The sequence below is a fragment of the Anticarsia gemmatalis genome, chromosome 15 (genome assembly GCF_050436995.1).
Source record: "Anticarsia gemmatalis isolate Benzon Research Colony breed Stoneville strain chromosome 15, ilAntGemm2 primary, whole genome shotgun sequence".
In the NCBI taxonomy this organism is placed as follows: domain Eukaryota; kingdom Metazoa; phylum Arthropoda; class Insecta; order Lepidoptera; family Erebidae; genus Anticarsia; species Anticarsia gemmatalis.
Window position 1 is genome coordinate 2631555 of NC_134759.1, and position 22601 is coordinate 2654155.

At 33.6% G+C, this 22601-nt stretch overlaps 3 protein-coding genes across 4 annotated transcripts in view; 2 read left to right on the top strand and 1 right to left on the bottom strand.

Annotated features, from left to right (window-relative positions):
- Positions 1-280: 280 nt before the first annotated feature.
- Smn (survival motor neuron) lies at positions 281-3560 on the top strand. The gene is made up of 7 exons (XM_076123808.1): positions 281-459; positions 547-694; positions 1067-1240; positions 1658-1834; positions 2283-2401; positions 2823-2971; positions 3317-3560. The coding sequence occupies exons 1-7, from the start codon at positions 418-420 to the stop codon at positions 3348-3350; spliced, it is 843 nt and encodes a 280-aa protein (XP_075979923.1). The 5' UTR covers positions 281-417; the 3' UTR covers positions 3351-3560.
- Positions 3561-3833: 273 nt separating this feature from the next.
- Positions 3834-22601, bottom strand: part of LOC142979046 (uncharacterized) — a 47708-nt gene continuing 28940 nt past the window's right edge. Inside the window, exons 2-4 of the mRNA XM_076123807.1 lie at positions 10371-10456; positions 9255-9588; positions 3834-6575 (exon numbers count right to left, since the gene is read on the bottom strand). Of these exons, the coding sequence (XP_075979922.1) occupies positions 6470-6575; positions 9255-9588; positions 10371-10456 (526 nt within the window). The 3' untranslated portion in view covers positions 3834-6469. The remainder of the gene's footprint in view (positions 6576-9254; positions 9589-10370; positions 10457-22601) is intronic.
- LOC142979045 (spermine oxidase-like) overlaps positions 18749-22601 on the top strand; it is a 53084-nt gene continuing 49231 nt past the window's right edge. Inside the window, exon 1 of one of the 2 annotated variants that reach the window (XM_076123806.1) lies at positions 18749-18838. The gene's annotated coding sequence lies outside the window, so the exon portion shown is untranslated. The remainder of the gene's footprint in view (positions 18839-22601) is intronic. The other variant, XM_076123803.1, reaches the window with a different exon arrangement.

Genomic DNA, 22601 nt, shown 5'->3' on the forward strand with positions numbered 1-22601 from the left:
AATTTATTTTCTCTTGCCCAAATTACACTTGAGCTGCGTAAACCAGTTAGTCTCCAAAATATTTATACTTTCCCCGTCGAGAATACTCTTAGAAGTTTTTATTAAATAGGAATTTACTTTATAATTTTTCGGTTAAGTATGTAATGTGTATCAGACACTAACATAATCTATTGAAACGATCATTCATAAGACTATTAAACAGCACTCATTACTATTCTGATATGACTGCATTATATTTTAATAACAAAACGTTTTAAACAATATCTGTGGCAGACAGCACTCAACGACGGCTGTCAAAACGCTCAAACTGTCAAATAAAAACAAAATTCGCTTCTAGCATCGATGAAATCGTTTGAACTTAAATTTTAGTGATAATTAAAAAATAAATCACAAAAAACAAGTAACTCAAAGTCTGAAATGTCCAAAAGTGAACTTTTATATGTGAAAGGGATGAATATGGTTCGTGAAAATGATAAAATTTGTTTTGTTTGTAGAGACTTTGTGGTTGTGTTGTTAGTTTTATGATTATTTATGTAATTTTTGCAGTCGGAGTCTGATGAAGATGACAATGAAGGTGCTGAATGGGATGATACGAAGCTGACGGCGGCTTATGATAAAGCATTGATGATTGCTAACGCAGAGGTAGCGAAACGCGTGGCCATGTCAACCAACACTCATGGAGGTGTCAAAGAGGGTAGGTTAGCAATAAAAGTTTCTACTAAGCGCTAGCTTTTGTCTGTGACTTAGTCTGCCTGGTACAGTTATTTGGAATAAACTGTATTTATAGTTAATTTTTCTCGTTCTTGTAAAATTTTTAGTTGCTACTCTGCTCTGGCCGTAGCGTGATGTTATATGGCCTTAAGCCTTCCTCGATAAATAGTCTATTCAACACAAAAATATTTATTTCAATTTGAACCAGTAGTTCCTGAGATTGGCTCGTTCAAACAAACAAACTCTTCAGCTTTGATTTAGGTTCAAAACTGTCAGTATGCCTAATTTTTCAAAATTGTAGAGTTCATGTTATGGATACAAAAGGGTCAGTACATATTATTAATTGTGGTTGCAGAAGGCTCTAAGAACAAAAAAGTGAAGCCTGTATCGAGGCCTGACTCATCAAATTCGGCAGTGGAATGGAAACCTGGCATGCCATGTCGTTCAGTGTATTCCGGAGACGGTGAAGAATATGAAGCTTTTGTGCTTAGACTGCTCAGTGATAAGGACTGTATTGTTAAATATTTAGGTAAAGATGTTTAGATTACAATTTCACAGGGACTTAAACACTAATGGCTCTTTGGAATAAACACAATACAATGCAGAATATTTTTGTCTTGTTGCGTTCAAAGACCTTTATAATATAATTTCTGGATCTATTATAAATTGGCACTTGAATAATTGTGTGTCTACATTAAACCTTGAAGTAATTGTATATCTAATAAAGTTGTAACCAAATAACTGATAAACATACTTATAAACTTCCAAATACATACTTGTATTATAAAGATACCCTAACCAGCTTTTGCATTAAGGCATCAGAGGTGGCTTTAAGGCAGCTTAGACAACCAATATTTTAATGATCTATCTCCAGCCACAACATAAAGAAAACAAGGAAATGATAATCACTTTATGAACATTCACCTGTATTTCCTCACATTTTCAGGTTACGATAACTCAGAAGTAGTCTTACTAGAATCACTGAGGCCTTCTCTGGGTAATGAAGAAAGAACTAGGCAGATTGAACAAGCATTATTAGAGAAAAATGATGATGGCTTTGGCAGCCAGTCACCCACTCCGGACATGGGGGTCAGTGATCGAGTACCCAGCCCTGAAAGCATAGGTAACAAATATACACCATTTACCTTCATGTTTTAATATAGAAGTGAATGCATAGAAGGCCAAATTTTAATGTACATTAGTAATGTAGATGAGAGAAGACTAGGTGGCAAAACAAAAGGAAACCTTGTTGTTATCCGCACCCATCTCCTTTATTGCATACTGTTAATTGGTTTATATAAGTATTTGCCATAGTGCTATCTTGCATCTATAGTATTTATGACTCTTGTATCAGTGATGTGTCATTATGGCCAGACCTAACTCAATATTTGGCATTGAATGCTGTCAATATTACATCTGTAGATGCAGCAAGTATCTCAAAAATACACCTTTTATTTATCATATTCATTGCCCTCCTAAAATTACATACAATCCAATCTCCTTCAAAATCGCTTTTAATTTGAACCAATTATTATGAGTGGTAATGAACAATTTATAAATACAATTTCCAGATAGAACCGCATATCAAAAGAAGAAGCGACAATCTAAAAAGAAGAAGGCGAACAATCGACCGAGTAACTTTGAGCTGCCTCCAATACCAGCCATGCCCAATATATCTATGCTACGAAATGTGAGTTATGTTGCTTTACTACTTATTTACATAATAATACATAAACTTTTTGAGAATAAATTCGGATATTGAATATGAATCTGCTAGACCGAAAAGCACTTAGATCTCTATTTTAGAGGTTATTCAAGTGCTTGTTGGTAATATTATTTTCTCCTTCCTGCTGCTCAACTAATTTGCAGGGTTCTTCACAGTACTGCATGAATAAGAACTAGTAAAATATTGTAGAGATGGTATAGTCAGTGTTAAAAACAAATTCTTAAGAGAGAATGTTACTGGAATCTTATAGATATTTTTAATAAGTTTTTTTTTACTGTATATTACCACAGAAAACTTACTTAATAGGCACTGAAAAAGGGGAAAGGTTTAATGCAAATCCACAAAAAATAATAATTAAAATCATTTTGTGTTTTCGAACTTTCAGCTAGGACCAATGGAAATGCCGATGGCCCCGCCACCCATGATGTTCCCTTCAAACGATAGAACTGATTCTGAAGACCAGGCTATATCTTCAATGCTGTTCAGCTGGTACATGAGCGGATACTATACAGGCATTTATCAAGGAATGAAAAGGTGAGAAATACTCTATATACTTGTTGAAATTAGTCATCATCAGCTTAGCCTGTCATCAACTGTGTTAGAGTTGAAATTAGTGAATCCAAATAATGTACCTTACACCTGAAGATTTAAATTAAGTAATCCTCTTTACGCCGATTGTACTTTGGGCTGCTGGAAAAACAAATTGCACTGTACACAATTCGGGAGTTGACCCTGAGATTCAAGATACACTATCTCACTGCAATACATCTTAAATCTTAAAATTATAGTTAGATTATTACTTGTATGTAAAACATGATATAGTACTTCTTTTCCAAAAAAAACATTTACATCTAACCTTTTTCTGTTTATGAATTTCAGGGCAAAGGAAGCAAATAATCGCAAAAACGTTTAAAAAAAGTGTTAAAGTTACAATTTTTAAAGGAAAAATAAAACAAATTTCATTTTTTAAATATCATTTTTTTATTCTTTTTTTAGTCTCACATAAAACGAACTACAATAAAAAATAGAAAATTGTTTGTCAGTTAAAAGTAAATAAAAATAAATAAATTTATGCCTCCTGATTTATTGTAAACACTATGTACAAATATACATTTTGGGACTATTTTTTTATTTTATTATGAGGTTTTTTAAATATTATTGTCGAATTGGTGGGCCCAATTTATTGCTAATTATTTGAACTATTCAATCAATCGCAATATCTTGCTAAAAGACAACTGAGTATTAACTTTACTTATAAACCCAAGGATATTAAGAAAATATTTGTATGATATTTTAATAAAATTCGAAAAAAATCATAAACAAAATGTTTTTTATTCTTAGTCCACATTTTCTTTGTGGATATGGCAATTTTATTGAGGCAAGTGTACCATGTAATGTTTTCAGAAATAAAAAATACTTTTATTGTTGCCTCTTTGAATCCAAAAAATATTTAAAACAAAGTCTGTCTTTACTTTGAAATTCAAAGTATAAAGTAAGTTTAATTTTTAAGTATTTAATGCTTATGGACCTGCTAAGTGCTACGTTTCGACTTGCTTAACATTTTATAAACTTTCGAGACTAAAAATAGTATTGAAACATAAATCATATACGTGTTGAAATTTTAAAGGTTTCATATAACCCATCCCACTGTAAGATGGCTGAAACATCGATAAAAAATAAATCCATACATTTTTAAGGATACGAAACGAGTATCTATATTTTTTGCTATAAGGTCTGTAGCAGGCAGTAGGTCCATAATAAAAAAAATCTCGAATCAATTCTCTTATAAAATCTAATTAAAATAAAACATGGCAATTTTAACATAAACTAGAGAACAATATGTACAGTTACCACAATATACAAATAAAACAAGAATGTTATAGGCTATGGCCTTTCAGTTAAAGATGCAACGAATGCTGAAATAACTAAGCCTATTTGCCTTCGATGTTTGAGACATAAAATATAAGAAAATAAAAACAACATTTTACAAAACTATTGAAATAAATTCTACACATAGAATGATGCGTATTCATTAAATAACATAACATGTTAAATAACAAAGTTTTATGACATGATTCGGGTCGGTATTGTCGATTCGGCAGTATTAAGCGAAATCGACTGGCATATTATCAGCTCGGCTGATTAATGCCGACCGGCTTATGTGTACTTAGTAAGCCTTATACAACCTGTTATAATATTATAGTGTGTATCAGTGTTGGGTCAATCAACTAATTTTTTCAATCAATTGATTAGTCATGACTAATTTAGTCATGAATAATTTAGTCATGATTGAATTAATCATGAGTAAAAATACTAATCATAATCATGATTAAATAAATTAGTCATCAATCATTTAATGATTAAATGACTGATGACTAATTTATTGTATTTTTGTATGATGATTAAACTAAAAAAAATAATTCAGGTGACATAATTTTAGTTTAATTGAACACATCTATAAAACTATAACTGATCACCACCTTAAGTTGACTGAAAGAAGATAATTCCATTATTTATAAAATTTGATTTTAAAAACGCGTAGTTTTAAAAAGCAATTTAAATTATTTTAAACTAAATTAGCCCGAACTTATTTTTGCAAATGTGTACCTGTGTAAATTAAAAAAAAATTAACTGATTCTGTTGTAAAACTAGCTTTAATTAAAAACCTGTGATAAACAAATCAACAGTCATGGAACGTAGACTTGAAAAGCTTAGTTTTATTTAACTATTATTTTTAGTCATTAAAATTTTAGTCATGATTGAATAACTAACACTAACACTAATTAATCATCAATCACGACTCATGATTGAATTTTTTTAGTCATTATTCATTAGTCATGATTAAATAATTTAATCTTAATCATCAATCATCAATCAAACTAAATTTTGCCCAACACTGGTGTGTATTTACGCACCATTGCGAATGTCAACTATCTTATGTTTCTTTTTTAGGTTCAATGTTAAAAACTTATGTGCTTGAAATTGAGTGACATTTACTTTAATATTGAACAATACTAAAGCGTCACTCAGTTTTAAGTAACATTTAAATCTTAACTGTCGCTTTAATATGTATTGTAACGATAAAATACAAAAAATGTGACTTCAGTAATCAACACGTATAAAATTTATCTGGCACTAAAACGCCCTGACGTTCCTGCCGAACCTACTGCCTGACGTACGGCGAAGCAAGGTCCGGCAATAAGCTGCAACGCAATTCCGGCTGATTTTGACTCAAGTAACACAGCGAGCATGTTGAAAGCAATGCCGAGCGTTAAGCCCGATGAAGAGAAAAATGCCATTTCAAATTTATCGATCTATTTATCACATATCTGATAATTCTTTTTAGAGTAGAAACTCGATTTTTTTTTCAATTGTCTCAAAGATCGAAGGCAAACAGTAAAATATTATAAATTAATTAATAAATCTCATACACACTCAAGCAATGCGTCATTCACACTCCCGCCTTCGGGACAAACTTGCACATCATGATCGTTCGACGTTGTCGTATAACTTTCGTATCAAAATACGGCAATACGCGCTCCTCTCTTTAAAGTTAAATTCGTTGTAACCACTTTGAAATAGTGGGGAGAAATGACATGTCAGTGAATAAAACAATTGTAGTTTAATAATGGTCTGAGTTCTTAAATTGAAAATTATAATGCCAGATTCTTATAAATAATTTAGGCAGATTTGAAAAATGGGTTGCAACTTACATCCGTAGGTATATGGAATGGCAACCATAAATAGAGGAAAAATCTGTTAAAATTTTTAGGAATGTGTGAATTTTAAAATGTATCCAATCTTATCAAAATAGCAACTTGCTCGTAATTTAATGTATCTAGTTCTTTTAAAGCTTCATTCTAAAAGTTGTTCAAAGTTACCATTGAAATAAAAGCAAAGCCGAGCCAATCCCAATAAATTTAAACACTCAATCAACTCGTCTATAACAAATTCTCTTTCTCTCTTGCGACAAGACTATAGTCTTATCACACTGACACGTCATTCTCGTCACTTCACGTCACATATAAGTCATCAGACTAGCGTGCTGAGCTCGTGGGTGTCGTGGCTTAAGTCGATGGTCGCGGCCGGCACGCCCGGAGTAGCCGCTCCTTCACCTGGAGGAGTGCTTGTTGGAGGCCTGTAAGTTGAAAAAAAACCTTATTTATGAAAAGCAGATATTATGTCTTATGATTGTGAAACTAATGTCAAAGTTGTTAAGGGTGCCTTTCTACCAGATATATGCTATGTAATAGCTAAGCTGTGAAACTATGGGACCGTTTCCACCGAAACTTAGCTATGTAGCGGTGCGAGTAAGATGTGCCGCCGGAAAATAGCTCTGCAAGGAAGACGCGCATCTCGAGTTATGCGATGTATGTGATCTCTGGTGGAAAGGCACCCTGTTGCTGAACGAAAGCATTTGACAGGGCTTAACGACTGTTAAAGGCTCCTCCTTTGACGCACGGAGACTGGGATCTATGGAGTGACCGAGTCTAGGTTAACATAGGTTTTCGAAATGGCGAGATACGATGGGGAATAAAGACAGTTGGAGTTTGGAAAAAGGTAGATAAAAGAATATGGGTAGTCTTTTGCCTAAAAGAGTGACGGTAAAAATATTTTGAATAAGTAATTTTATGAATGAGAGTTTATTTTAACAAATAATTGTATGAGGAAGACAATTCTCTATGTAATTAGTCTGTAGCAAATTCTAACGGGTAACTTCATTGCTTGCTATGTAACTGACATTATCGATAATCGTATAGGTAAGTCCCGTTCGTCTAACACTTGTTTTGCTTACGTAAATTACTGATCCCGGTGCACAATCAATTACTACCGGTTACAATTTACATATCTTTGGATATTTTATCACGATGTCATTTGCGGGATTCGAACCTGCAACACAACCTACTGCTATCATGCACTACTACGTACCGGTACATACCAATTTGTGTTTTCATGCGATGACCAAGTCGATCTATTTGTTTTAAGCGTAAACATTTTTAATATTGGCATGATAATAACTTACGTAATAACTTAAGACAGAAAGTCCTTCAAGTAGAGACTAAATAGATGAATCGACTTGGTATTACATAGATCTCACAACTTTTTACGACAGAAAGAATGAGCAGCGAGACTTGGGGATTTTACAGAATGTTTTTGATGGCATACATACGTTACGTCACGTCACGCCCTCTTCCCATTGGACTAGGCAGAGACCAAAAAACGCTACTTACTACGATCCATACAAACTACTGTAACTACATTTACATTCATACGTCTTGCTATACTACACCGCCGGTTACGAGTACTACGCACCTAATTTTTTTGGACTTTTACAATGTACATAATATAAAAGAAATACTAGCTTTCGCCTGTGGTTTAGTCCGTCACATCCATACTATCCATACTTCCATACTAATATTATAAATGCGAAAGTAACTCTGTCTGTCTGTCTGTCTGTCTGTCTGCTACTCAATCACGCCTAAACTACTAAACCAATTTGCATGAAATTTGGTATGGAGATATTTTGATACCCGAGAAAGGACATAGGCTACTTTTTACCCCGGGAAAATGACGCATTTCCCGGAAAAATTCAGGTGGCGAATTAAGTCGCGAATAATCAATATTATAATGACACTAGCTGACCCGCGCAACTTCGCTTGCGTCACATAAGAGAGAATGGGTCAGAATTTTCCATGATTTGTAACACTTTTTACTGTTACTTACTCTGCTCCTATTGGTCGTAGCGTGATGACATAAAATATGCTTTTTTTTCACGAAAAATATTCTCAAAATTATTTATATCTCTTAGTATAACGAAGTCGCGCTAAGGCATATCCGCCATTAAAACAGTTGCCATGGCAACGGAATTTTGTTAATTCAATGTCATTACAATATTGATCTTTCGCGACTTCGTTGAATTTTCTGAATTTTCCCGGGAAATGCGTCATTTTCGCGGGGTAAAAAGTAGCCTATGTCCTTTCTCGGGTATCAAAATATCTCCATACCAAATTTCATGCAAATTGGTTAAGTAGTTTAGGCGTGATTAAGTAGCAGACAGACAGACAGACAGAGTTACTTTCGCATTTATAATATTAAGTATGGATTAAATTAACAAAATTCCGTTGTCATGGCAACTGTTTTAATGGCGGATATGCCTTAGCGCGACTTCGTTATATTAGGAGATATAAATAATTTTGATATATTTTTCGTGAAAAAAAGGCATATTTTATATCATCACGCTACGACCTATAGGAGCAGAGTAACAGTAAAAAGTGTTATAAAAACGTGGAAAATTCTGACCCATTCTCTCTTATGTGACGCAAGAGAAGTTGCGCGGGTCAGCTAGTAATATTATAAATGCGAAAGTAACTCTGTCTGTCTGTCTGTCTGTCTGCTACTCAATCACGCCTAAACTACTGAACCAATTCGCATGAAATTTGGTATGGAGATATTTTGATACCCGAGAAAGGACATAGGCTATATATCGTCACGCTACGACCAAAAGGAGCAGAGTACCAGTAATTAATGTTACAAAAAACGGGGAAAAATTTCATCCATTCTCTCTTATTGGACGCAAGCGAAGTTGCGCGGGTCAGCTAGTTTAATAAAAATAAGCCATAGAACTATAGTCCGAGCGGACAGATGCCCGGTTTCTGAGGCACATTTAGCGGTAGTTTCTGTCTATTCAAACTGTTTTTATATGAGTTTAAACGCTATTGAATAGATAAACTACCGCTAAATGTACCCCAGAAACCTGGGGAGAGTCGCTTGCGAAAGGACTTTGTTTCATAATATGTAGTGATTAAAAATTACTCACCTAATAATATAAGGTCCTCCTTGCTGCAACAGCGTAATCGGATGGGAATAAGGCACAGTAGTTCCCGTCATGCTGTGGAAACTAAGGTTTCCCATTCCGGTATTATTTAAATGTCCATTCCCAATCAATACACCATTTGAGGCATTCAAATTAGGTGTCGTGGTGTTCAGTTCTTGTGTCCTAAATGCTTTGACTAAATTGGTCTTTTCTTTCTGCCATACGAATACGTTGTGAACCATCGCACAGCCGCAGAAAATGATGCCGACTCCAATGAAGACTGACGTCACGATTGCCGGTGTTGAATGGAATTGGATGAATGTGTACAGTATTATGCCTGCAATGGATAGAAAATTTGGATTAGTGGATTGTTAGTCTAGCCTATTATGATTTTAGTACTAAGTAAATGATTTTATTACTCAATTGTAGATTTATTAACTACATAAATCTTTATATAGCCAAAGGATATAATAGGTTTTCAAATTGCGAGCACATTGCCATCCGTTAAGGAAATTAGGAACTAAACTTCAAGCTTGAGCTAACAAAAAACATTATAGATGTCGCTAGCGTCGGATGTCGAATCCGGGGACCTCGAAGACTTTATTTATATTCTGTAGCGCGATTCTCTAACACTATCGACAATCAGCTATCGACAAATTTTGTATGAAAATCTGATCAGCGCCTCTACCGGAAGTCGTTGGAACTATTTTGGTAGAACATTTAAATGTCAAACTATACATACTCGAAGGTACCGACTAGAGACAATCGCGCTACTGGTGTGATATCGGGTAATGATAACTTTACAGAATTTAAGGACATTTTCAGAATCACAGCTTGTGGATAACTGTCGGGTAAGCTAACCGAAAGATAGTGGTATGGTATGGAAGTTAAGTTATATACAGTTGCCGCCAAATAACTTGAACAATTTCGCTATATCATAGGGAACGATTTCTAGGTCCGCTTTGAAAGAATAGCAGAGCGCGACGGCTAGGGCTATAGCGCTTCGATCGCTTGTTTGGTAGAATAGTCAACCGAGAGTCCTCTGCACTGGGTCTACGTTTAGTTTGCTTTCTAAAATAACTTCTTGTGTTCAAGTTGTTTGGCGTCACCTATACTGACCTGTTAAAAACACCGGTATTGATATGAAGAAGCCTCCGACGGCGCACACTCGCGTTATTGCTGACTTCTGCAAGTATTTGTTTGATCTGAAAAGAAGAGAAAACACATGTAAGTATAGGCGATTACAATACCCAAAAGAAATTAATGACTATGGGACATTTCATAATATTGTTATGATTTTCTTTTATAAGTCAGGTAGATTCATAAATATTTTGTGAACTTGGGCTTTTTAAACAGTTCTTATGAAACTAATCTTGCCCTAAAGGTATTTTCCTACTTAACTAGACGTTTACTCCCGTCGATTAAGTAAACATAACTTTATATCTATATTCTAATCAAAGTCTTGTGATAGATACACACTTATAACTAGGAATAACTCAGGATACCAAAAGGAAGCTACTACTAAGCAAAGAAACTGGTTCTAGTAACATCCGCTGTTCTAAGGTGCCTAGAATTAAATCTATAAAGATTATCTCAGTAAACATTGTTATAGGGGTAGATATGTAAGGTACTTAGATAAATACTAGCTTTGCAGCTTCGTTCGCGTCAAAGGATTTCCCGGGGTAAATCAGCAAATTTCATTAAAATTCATTCGTGAACGAGTAACAAACATACAACATCACAAACTTTTGCGTTTACAATAATAGTAGAATGTCTAAGTCCTCATACAAGAACTTTTACAACTCTGGATAGGTATGTTAAAATCTGAAACACTAAACCACTTTTAAAATTAAGAGCAGTTAACGTAACCATGGCCCACTTTCCCAATCACATCTTAAAACTCGATCTTAAACCGAAAAAATCGTTCCAAATCTGCCCCAAGATTCAGAAGCTGCAATTATTCGAACAAATAATCGATTCCATAGTAGTTCTCGATGCTTAATCGAAACTCGTTTGGACCGTCAACGTAACGGGCCAGCACCTGTTCGAATATAACCTTGGAGAATTAAGAATGTAGTGCATTCCTTTCGTGTTTTAAGTGAGAGATAACATTGTTAATCGGTTGGTTAATAATATTTGCTGTAATGTCAGTGACATGGCCATATTCTGACGGATATTACGATCATTGATTACAACATCGTTACTGTTATCGAGAAACGTAACTTGTTTGAAATGTTTTTTAAACAGCATTCTGGCGAAAGTAATGCCAGAAATAGTGACATATTTAGTTTTTGAATATGGGATAAAGTAACCTGAAAACTGAGACTGAAAGCTACTGAGTTGTTGACTGTCATTTGGTACTATGACTTACTTAGGTACTAATTAAAAGTTGTATGTATAAGTGGCCGGTTACACGTCCACTCTGAGCAAGGATCAGTAAATCAAGAGGATATTTTCATATTTAACTATCAATTTATAGATACTTATGCCTAGACTATTTATTTTTTCAATTGTCTAATGCACTTTATTTTATTTTGAGGTTCATATTTTGATTGATTTTGTGGCATGTTTACATTTTTTTTCTTTTCATAACAAAGTAAAAGTTAAGTGAAAGGTATACAATGTTTTGTTGAGATCTGAAAGTATTGGTAAAAGTTAACCTTACGATAGTACGTAAACAGGAAAAATGTGTGTGATAATAAAAATAAATTAAGGTCTATCCACTAAAGGCTGAATAACGCGATTCAGTTTATCCCTGTTCTTTGCGCAATGGGATAATAGCATTTTTTAACCCACTACAGTCCCACTGCAGGGCAAGGGTCTCCCAAAGTCTCCTTCCAAATTAAGGGAGGTGTAATGCCTTAAGTCCACCACTGGCCAAGTGCGGGTTAGGGACTTTGTATGCCTTCAAGAAATTCTCTAAACTATTTTTATGCATGCAAGATGTCGTCATGATGTTCTTCTCCTCTTTCGCCTTAACTTTATAGTAATTTTACAAGTGTTAAATATATCCTTGACTAATGACAATAAATAAATTTATAACCAGTGGGACGATACTGGTCTAAATTTATTTATTTTATACTAAAACGTGTGATTTACAAAGTAACAATAAAAATATATTTTTACTCATGAGTACACCAAGATTAACTTGACAAAGTACAAATACGGCCCTATATTTTCTACAACACTTATTAGATCAATAACTAATAACCAGCCTTGCCAACGATGGTTACATCAATAGCAGATGGTTGCCAACGGTTTCAACCTGACAGTCAACGGTGTTCCACGGTCTAGTGGTTTTAGGGAGCAGGTTGGAGTGCAAGGGAAGGTGCGTGACTATCGCTATACGGGAGGGTGACATAGGGATATGGGAATGATAGTGGTAATACTTTGTGAATAGTTGGTTTTTTAGCGTTAGGAATCCGTAGAGCTTTGTTTAGGTTTTTATTTATTAATCGTGAATTTTATGTGTAGAATTTACACAGTGGAATATGATATAAATATTATGTTTTATAATAAGTAAATCATAAGAATATCCTAGTTTCAATGCAAACTAAATAAGTATAGGTAACTTACTTGGTACTTAATCTTTTACTAAATAGTTTGAGAATCAAAATGAGAAATCATACTTTTATAAGTGCCAGTGACATTTCACCTTTAATCATTATTCTTATAAGTAGGTACATACTACGTACCCCTGATTGTTGTTTGTCGTATGGTCAGTGGTCAACCTAGTGTCAAAGTTACCCCTGCTGATGCTGCTACATGTAGGTACCTAGTAGAGTACCAACTAAATCTAGCAGGACTGCTATTCTTCAGCTTGGTTTATAAGACGTTCTGACAAACATGTCTGTAAATGTTTAACTTAGCCTAGATTTCCTCTAATACCTACGTTACAAACATATGTACAGACTACAGACATCGGATGTAGGTATATTGCACACATGTTATACTAAATCATTCACTGTAGAATTATTTAGCAAAATATTTACGTTACCTACATTACCGTCACGTGTTCGTGCTTCCTCGATTATGAAATTGTGGTTAAAAATAGACAAAGTTCGCTAGAAATGGTTTTACAGGAAAGATGGCTATTAACGCGTCGGATTACGGACTTATTAGAATGTTTTAAAATAGATTGCAATTGTTTATTGTGTGCGTGGTTGAGATTTTTTTTCATTAACGCTTGTTTTAAAATGAAACTTTATAAAGAACACTGTTTCTGCTTGAATCTAAATATCTCTTCTTCTGTAGTCATGATGGTGATAATCATGTGCTTAAGTTACTTGATAAATCGATAGATATAAGATCTGTAGAATATTATAGCAAACATTTGTTGTGTAGGTAAACTGACAGATAAATTTATCTAGGAATGGACTATGTTGGTCTTCATCGGTCACCATTTCAGCAATATAGAATAGCAAAACTTTTAATTCAAACCCTAACACGCAATTTCTTTTACAAGACGACTTACTCCCGGTTTCTGAGGTACATTTAGCTGTAGCTTATCTATTTAATAGCGTTTAAACTCATATAAAAAAACGCTATTGAATAGGTAAACTACCACTAAATGTACTTAGAAATGGGGGGTGAAACCGCTCAGGTAAAGCTAAATATGCACTTAGATACAAGAGAAAATCGCATAATACAACACTAGGTACATTGCAACACTCAATCAGTAGGTACCTACCTATATGTTCCCTACAGCGATTATCATCAACACCTTTCATAAAAAGCTAAAACATTAGCCATCAATGTCGATCGTGGGAACGAATATGTGTACGCAAAGAAACGGCTTCTAAAATTGTGATAACTGGTTTATAAGACTTGTAGAATTCTTCATTAGATAAATACGGGTATCTGCATCTTGTGAGACTGGATGTTGTGGGTATTTAATGGTAAAGAGGTATTTGATTATGTTGTTCAATTGTTTGGTACGTAAGATTAAGGGCCGTTCTTCCATAGTAAGTTATTGAAAACTTTTATTGGATAAACGAAAGAAAATCTTCAAAATGTTCCTCGTATAAAGGCTCTGGGAAACTTTTAAAAGATTTTGAAAATGTTTGTAGGTTAGTGTGCATTTTTATCTTTAAGATATTTTGTTAAAAGCTAGGTGGATATGTTTATCCGAGATGGATTTCCTTTAAGTCATGATATTTACTAAGCTAAGCTACTACAATTGACAAAGACTTGATTAAAATAACTAAATTACAAGTAAACGCTTATAATATCATGTGTAACAATTAAAAGATTGAAAATCTAAACAAAACAACACAAGTCGCTCCTTAGAATCTAGCCATTAATGTCCAAGATAAGTTATTAAACAACAACTAAACCTGCGCCACAGTCACATACCTAAACCTTATTATTTCGTAACAACATGTATTTCTTAACTATAAAAGCTTAAGCAATCCCTTAGCAAACCTTAGGTAACAAACGTGCATCGTAACTTACGCAATACGATATGTAAACATTACAGCCGTTTATCAAACATTTCCTATTTATTTGACCACATTTTCTATTGAAAACTTTATAAAGAGCTTGTGGTTAAGTAACATCAGTTGCGCGGGTTGATCTCTCAGGTTAATCTACTCTTGCGAAGGTAGTTCTGTGGACGGGTGACCATATTATTCATAACGAGTTGCTACGTGTTTCGGAAGGCACGTTAAATTTTGGGCCCGGCTATTAATTTCAAAGATATTTCAGTCTAGTAGTCTATTCAGAAACCCCAGAATACCGAGTGTTACCGAAAAATGGCTAGATTGATAAATTCATGAAAAATATAGCTTGTTGGACAAAAGATCTGAGATGCCTCTTACTTTTATGTTTAGGTTTGGGGGTTATGAAATTCCAAATAGTTTAGTACAAAATGCAGTTACCTAGTCTTATCATAGATCCCTGATGTTGCCGTGGCTTGTGTAGAAAAAGTTCGGCTGTAGGAATTACTTTTTGAGTGTCAGTGACTAATTTGTTAGGAGTCGAGACTAAGTACTTTCTTTAAAATGGTGATAAAGGTGGGCTCAATAAATTACCAAAACAATGTAGCGGTCCGCACAGTTACCAAACTAAGAGCAGCCGACTACTATCTCTCCATACTAATATTATAAATGCGAAAGTAACTCTTTCTGTCTGTCTGTCTGCCTGTCTGTCTGCTACTCAATCACGCTTAAACTACTGAACCAATTTGCATGAAATTTGGTATGGAGATACTTTGATACCCGAGAAAGGACATAGGCTATATATCATCACGCTACGACCAAAAGGAGCAGAGTACCAATAATTAACGTTACAAAAACGGGGAAAAATTTCACCCATTCTCTCTTATTGGACGCAAGCGAAGTTGCGCAGGTCAGCTAGTTGTAAATATTTGTAAACGATCCTTACTACTGATATGATTAGTTTTGAACAATTGTTTAAAAATATTTATAACTTTTAAACTATATAGAATCTCTCAGAAACAGTAGCTAAGTATTTGAAAGTCCGGTTCTTTATTTTTCCTATGAATCATGGTGTTTGTTCCTGGAAAGCTAGAGTTACCTCATTTTTCAAAACCATTTATGTCTTGGACTACGTGTGTGGGCAACAATCAGTTATCACTTTTTGTTCCTAATTTGCCAATAATTGGTGCATGCTAATATAATTAGCAGTGAAATCATTTGTTACGTTCCGATATTTGATAAGGATCATAATCATCTCTTAGCACACTTTCTTTTGCCCTAAAACACACACCTACCTGGAGTAAAGATTTTAGTATATTGGTAACAGTTTCCGCGGAATTTCGCAGGCGGAATGCTAGCTCTGTATATCTATACTAATAATAAAGCTGAAGAGTTTGTTTGTTTGTTTGATTGTTTGTTTGTTTGTTTGTTTGTTTGAACGCGCTAATCTCAGGAACTACTGGTTCGATTTGAAAAATTCTTTCAGTGTTAGATAGTCCATTTATCGAGGAAGGCTATAGGCTATATAACATCACGCTACGGTCATTAGGAGCGGAGGAGCAACGAAAAATGTTACAAAAACGGGGAACATTTTGACCCATTCTCTTAGGTGACGCAAGCGAAGTTGCGCGGGTCAGCTAGTTTGCGAAATAAAATAGCTGTATGTAACAGACTACTGTCAGCTGTGGGTTGTCGTACTATACTAAAATTATCAACAGAGAAGCTGTACCGCATTTTAACCACGTTTTTTTCGAATCAAAACTTTAATATAAAGCTTGCATCGCATCTTAACCACCTCGGTTATATTATGCCAATAAAAATACCTCATAAATGTATCGTATGAACCTTAACCGGCGAAAGACGCATGCATCGATCGTTAAAACAAGATAGAGTTACGTATCGCTTATCTGAAAGAATTCCGAGAGTGATTTTGATCAATTTCATTTAAATGCAACAAATAGCAAATACTTGAGATAAGTTATAGTGATATGGTATTGTTTTCATTTTTACCTACTTTTATAATTAACTAGTAATATAAACATTGTAATAATTTAAAAGAATAAATACCGTCACGTGTAAACATAAATAAATATGTACCTAAGTACTTTCTAGGGAATAGAACCGGTGGTCCTGTATGACAAGATGTATGGATGTGAATAAAGCAATGGAAGCTGGTAGGAATCGTAATAAGTGGCGTTATCTGGTCTCTACCTACGCCTTTGTGAGAAAGTCATAATTTTATGTATGTACTTTTCAAATGATCGTTATTACACAGAAATACTCAGCTGGACAAATGAACACTAACATTAGGAAAAGCTGCTTTAGCAAAGACTAAACTCTTCAGGAAAAGCTAATGATTATCAGTCGGTAATTAAAAATGCAGATGACGGCAAAGAAACATTAAGTTAACTAAACACGTATTTTCATATCTCAAAAGCTGTATCAAAACGCTACGCGTGTAGACTTAAATATTTACATTCTACCAAGACGTGACCCGATTCTGTTCGCGTGACGACCCTAATTACCGTTGTCTGGGAAACATCTGACCAACTGTGTAGGAATTCACCATATCTTTGATCACGGGAAAGGGTAAGGGCTTCTGTGCAGCTAATTCAATAATTGTATACAATTTGTGAACCAATTGGAATTATTTTTGCTTTCCTTTGCCGATTTTTACGAATGAATCATAGTATTAGGCATTTCCTGCCTATTTTTATGATTACTGTAAGGTCGTTTGTTCCTTTCAATTATTTTTACAGATGTAAAATAATTTATGACATCAAACTCATGCACTTTGGTCCTGATAATGTGACAAACAAATTAAAATATGGAACTCTCCCCACTCAAAAACTCATATCAGTGTTAGAATATAAAAACGCAACTTTTACTAGAATAATCGTATACCAAAAACTTGCATAAATTTTTTAACAAACCTTAACAAACAAAGTACACATACCTTAACCCATTACTATTAAATTACAAAATTTACAACAATGTTTACTGTTACACGCCAAACAAACACTTGAAATTATTGCAAACGGCTGTACGCACGTATACTTGTGGTAATCTGCTAATCTTTAGTTCAAACACGAATGATTACATCTCTACCTAAAAGGGTTTTACAAACATATCATGTTTTTCTTTTACATAAGAACAATAACCTGACTGGTTACGATTTTTTGTGTGCAAGGGTTAACAATATCTTTATCTTACTTTTTGTCTTACGAAATAAAAACGGGTATAATGGCTACCTACTGTATCAAAAACTATTGCAAATCATTTGATGTTACGACAAAATTCTACAAACATTTATTAACTGGATATCCATCGGTGAGAGACCTAGAATGTAAGCAATACCCATAGTCAATCTAGCAAGGCATAGATTTTGGCATCATGGCCACATTCGAAAATAAAAAAAAAAACTTTATAACCTCTTTGACATAATTACGCGGGAATAATTTAATGGCGATTGCATTTACGTAAAATATCCATTGTTAAAGGATAAACGATAATTGACAATGATTTTGTAAAGGTTCAGCAACTCTAAAGATTATAGCCAGCACAAATTACATTAAGTAGATGTAAACCAGACATATTGACGGATTTCGCGTGGGTTTTGTAATAACCACCCGGAATTTATTGACCACATACCTAACTATAATATGTATTAAACTTTGAAAAGAGGTGTGGTTTTGCAAACCTACCTACATTGGTCAGAGTGACTGTTAAACACTTATCGTAATATTTTATATGCTTTTCAGTGTGCTTTCTTATTAACAAAGACAGTGCTCTAGACTCTATATCTATGTAGCATCAGGAAAAAATAAAATGACATCAGTATGTTGTTATTTTGTCATTATTCTAATGACAAAAACTTTAAATTTTCTTCTATAGCTCCTAGCTAGGTACTTATAGACGGGTACAAAGAGCAAGTTAGAAGTTGCAAGCAATCATTATTCAAAACATTCTTATCAAACACAGACAGATAAAGGACAATAACCACCATTATATCATTAACAAAAACACGCATCGATTTACGATAAGATTAGGTTATCATTTCGTTCGCGCTATTCCTCCCGCCATTTTTGTCGGCGTCAGCTGACAGAACCGGTATACTCTGTGACTACACAACGAAATTCCTTATAACAGGTACGTACATTCAACCGGCTTTTAGTTGGACAAGTTTGGACCAATGTTAGGGCCAATTTACTGACTAATTCGATAAATCTGATAAACTTTTTTTCGGTGATTTTGACAGGTGTTTATGGTAATGTTTTTTTTTTTAAAGTAGTGATGTGATTTTTTTCACCGTCGTTGTTATGAGGGTGTATATAAAATTATAAGAATAAAAATATATAAATTTTAACATTGATTGATTGATTACTTTCATATTGAATAGTTAAGAATTATTAAATTGTAAACTTTCGCACTCTCTCCAATCAATATCTTTGTGACATTCTAATTAACATACTGGATATTCGCAAATAAATCTGCTTAAAGATTTAAGTGTCACTATTTTAAATTAAACTAAAAATTAGACATAGAAAGTCAAATTGCTTTAACATTTACAAATCTCAGCCTCATTGCTTGAGAGTGCTTTCAAATAAGCCAGGTACACCATGACAGTGCAATGTGGGCCAAGTGGTCCAACATTGGTTCCAATACACCAACAGTTGGAGCAACTCTGGAGTAAATAGCATTCGTGAACATTCTTCGCTTGTAGTTTGTTTTGTTTTCACATTGTCATGGCGGTTTTGGCGCTATAGTTAGCCTGAGAAAACATATTTAAATGACGTGAGGGTATTATTTAACTATAGTATGTTTTACACTGTTGGCTTAGCTTACAATGATCTTTTGTTCTTGGCACACACATGTAAAATTGGTGTGAACGAATATGCTAGAGTAGAATATGTCAGGTTGAGTTTTAATTTGGCTGATGTTTAACATCCAAGCATTGAAATTAATAAAATCATTGCCTTTGTTACGGCAGGCTCAACTTAATCTTTGCATTCTTAATTCGAAAATAGTTCAACATTCCAAAAAATATCATGTTGATGTGATTAATGAAGAATTTAATGGTAAAAAAAAATAAACATTAAAAATTTTCCTAAACATTAAAATGTGAAAAATAATACAAGAATGTATAACATAGACAACGTCTACTTCTAACTGTAGACAGACACAGGAACAATGCAATCTGCCTTATAACAGTAAATAACTAACGTTATAACGTAAGTGCATTGTTATCAAACTGCCTCCTTATCACACGGCCTTGTTACTGCTTTATTTTACATCTTACCACTTAGATTGCATTTGATATGCTTTATAAGTAGCGCTAGAAAATATAGGTTATTTATGATAAAAATCCTGCCTGATTTCAACTCTCTCACTTCCACAAAATTCAAAAGTCATCTTAATCGAGAGTTATTTATAAAAAGGTATTTAAAATCTACCTAGTCCATGTTCAAAGTCTTCAACACGTACCTAGTTAAGCGTGGTGGATTTGAAGCCTAGGCTGTATCGTACATTAGACCTCAACCGGTGACAGTCGGACAGATAAAAAAAAAACATCGACTGGTTTTCCCGCCAAGAAATATTTCGGGAATTTTGTTGTTTTTTTTTTGTATAAAACTGATTAAAGTTAAATATTAGTACGTGTATTTTAGTATCCTCTAATAATATAACAATTAAAAGCCGTTATTTATTGTTCATTGAGTCGCGACTAGTGAATGCTTACCTGCCCCTTTCATTCAAGGTCGCGACAGGTAAACGACAGAGTAACACCTCGTTACTGACATAGCTTTAAACATTTTTGTATTTCATTGAGTCTCTTCTGAAATTAATTCATATTTATACAAATTACTTACTGATTTTTGTGATAAGTATATATTATTTTCATATTTAAGTTTGACATGACTGCTTATCGGTCTTCGAATAATATGGCAGAAGTTGACTCACTTTCGTGTGTTTAGAACAAAAAGATTTAGTTGAAACTTGAATAAAATGAAAGCATTTTTCTTACTGCACAGACTCATTTGGAATAAGGCTAATCCAATTTTTATACTTTTACAATATAGAAGCCAAAGAAACTACCTACATACAACAGAACATTTAAAAAACGTCGTAAAAAGTACAAACATTACTACAAATCCCGTATTCTTACTTTTTACAACAGTCGTACAAACTTTTTATTGCGACGAAAAAAAACCATAATAGCAACTTGTTTGTTTAAGTAAAAACTTAAGTACATATTACGATGTTCAGTTAACTTGTAATGATACTTAAAAAGATAATTGTTTTAACTACGATGCAATAAACTTCAAGGTGTTTTTACCCGACTGTGCAACGAAAAAGAGGATTATTAAAGTTGCGTTTTACTTAATTTTACTGTTATTTCAATAGGTGATTACATTATTAGTTCATGGATATATAAAATAACGCTATAATTCTATATATATTATGCAAAAATAAAGTGTTAAATCAGACAAACAAACTGAAAATTTCTTTACATTCATCCACATTCATATATTTTGTAGTACATACCAAACTCGATGAGTCTAGTAGCTACTCATAACGGGCATATACGATCACTACGTTTGTTTTTTTTTTGTAAGGAACATCTCAAATATGATTATGGGCTGAGTACCTATATTTTCCTAGACCGCATAATTTTATACATAAACCCAGGTTTCAAGTCAATAATATTTTTAAATAGATATTTTTCTTCGAAATGCAATTTTAATACCAGTAGCCATTTTAATATTAATAATTGTCCAGTTAATAGTAATAATAAATGTACATAAAACGATGCGTTCAACATTCCGATCATGTTTCACAAAAAAACTTTTATGTTTTACAAATTATTTTCGCTTAATCATATTCACCTGGTTTTCTACTTAAATATGACAATGATTGTATAAAAATAGTATTAAATTGAAGGTTACTTTCGCAAGTAATTACTTCATAAAGTTTTGTGATCGAATTATAAAGTTATTTATTGGGACCTAAGTAGTCACATTCCGAAAATTTACTCCTTTAAATTGCAACTAAAAATCTAATAAATAACGTTTAAAAAATATTATTCTGCCGTCTATGTGAGAGCAAGAGTCAGATTTAAAGTTTTTGGTAGTTTGATTATTGGATTTTTCACTTTATAGTGTCCAGCCATTGATCAACAGACTATGAACATCTTTTAAATAGGAAGAAATGTTGAAATTTGACATGTCCTTCCATAGTGATAGTTTATTTTTCTAATGTAATCAGGAAATGGACCAAAAATCTACTAACCGGCTGCATTTTGTTTATTACTAATCCGGTTACGTTATATTTCTCTATAAACAGTTTTATTGCAAAATATAGTTTAATGTCCATCGTTATTACACATCTCGCAATGTTATTCAAAATGTTGCATGATCTTATTTGTATAGATTAAGAAAATATATATATAGAAATGCAGCTAAAGATATGAGAAAATAACAAAAGGTTTTTTTCGGAATTGGTACTTATATTAATATTCATTTGTATTAAGGCTCCCTTTCGCTTAATAGTGAGTACTTATAAATTATGGTACGTGTATCGTTTACAAACACACAATTCACGATTTAAAGGAACTACGCATAAATCTGGCTAAAAGACCGACAGTATAACTCAATCGTTTACAATCCAAATAGTGAAATATAACCTAATCACCCTTCTCCCTCAGACCCTTCACAACGAAAGGGACGGAGCATAACTTTTTAAATAGTCCTCGTTTTCGAATACACAGGTCGTATACAAAAAGCCAAGGAATTCTTTTGAAGGTGATGTATAAGAATTTTTGCAATGCGATTTTAAATCCGTATTGGTTGTTTAAACAGAATACAAATTAAGCTGACAAGATTAATATGTTTGTATTAAGATTTTAAATGCACCA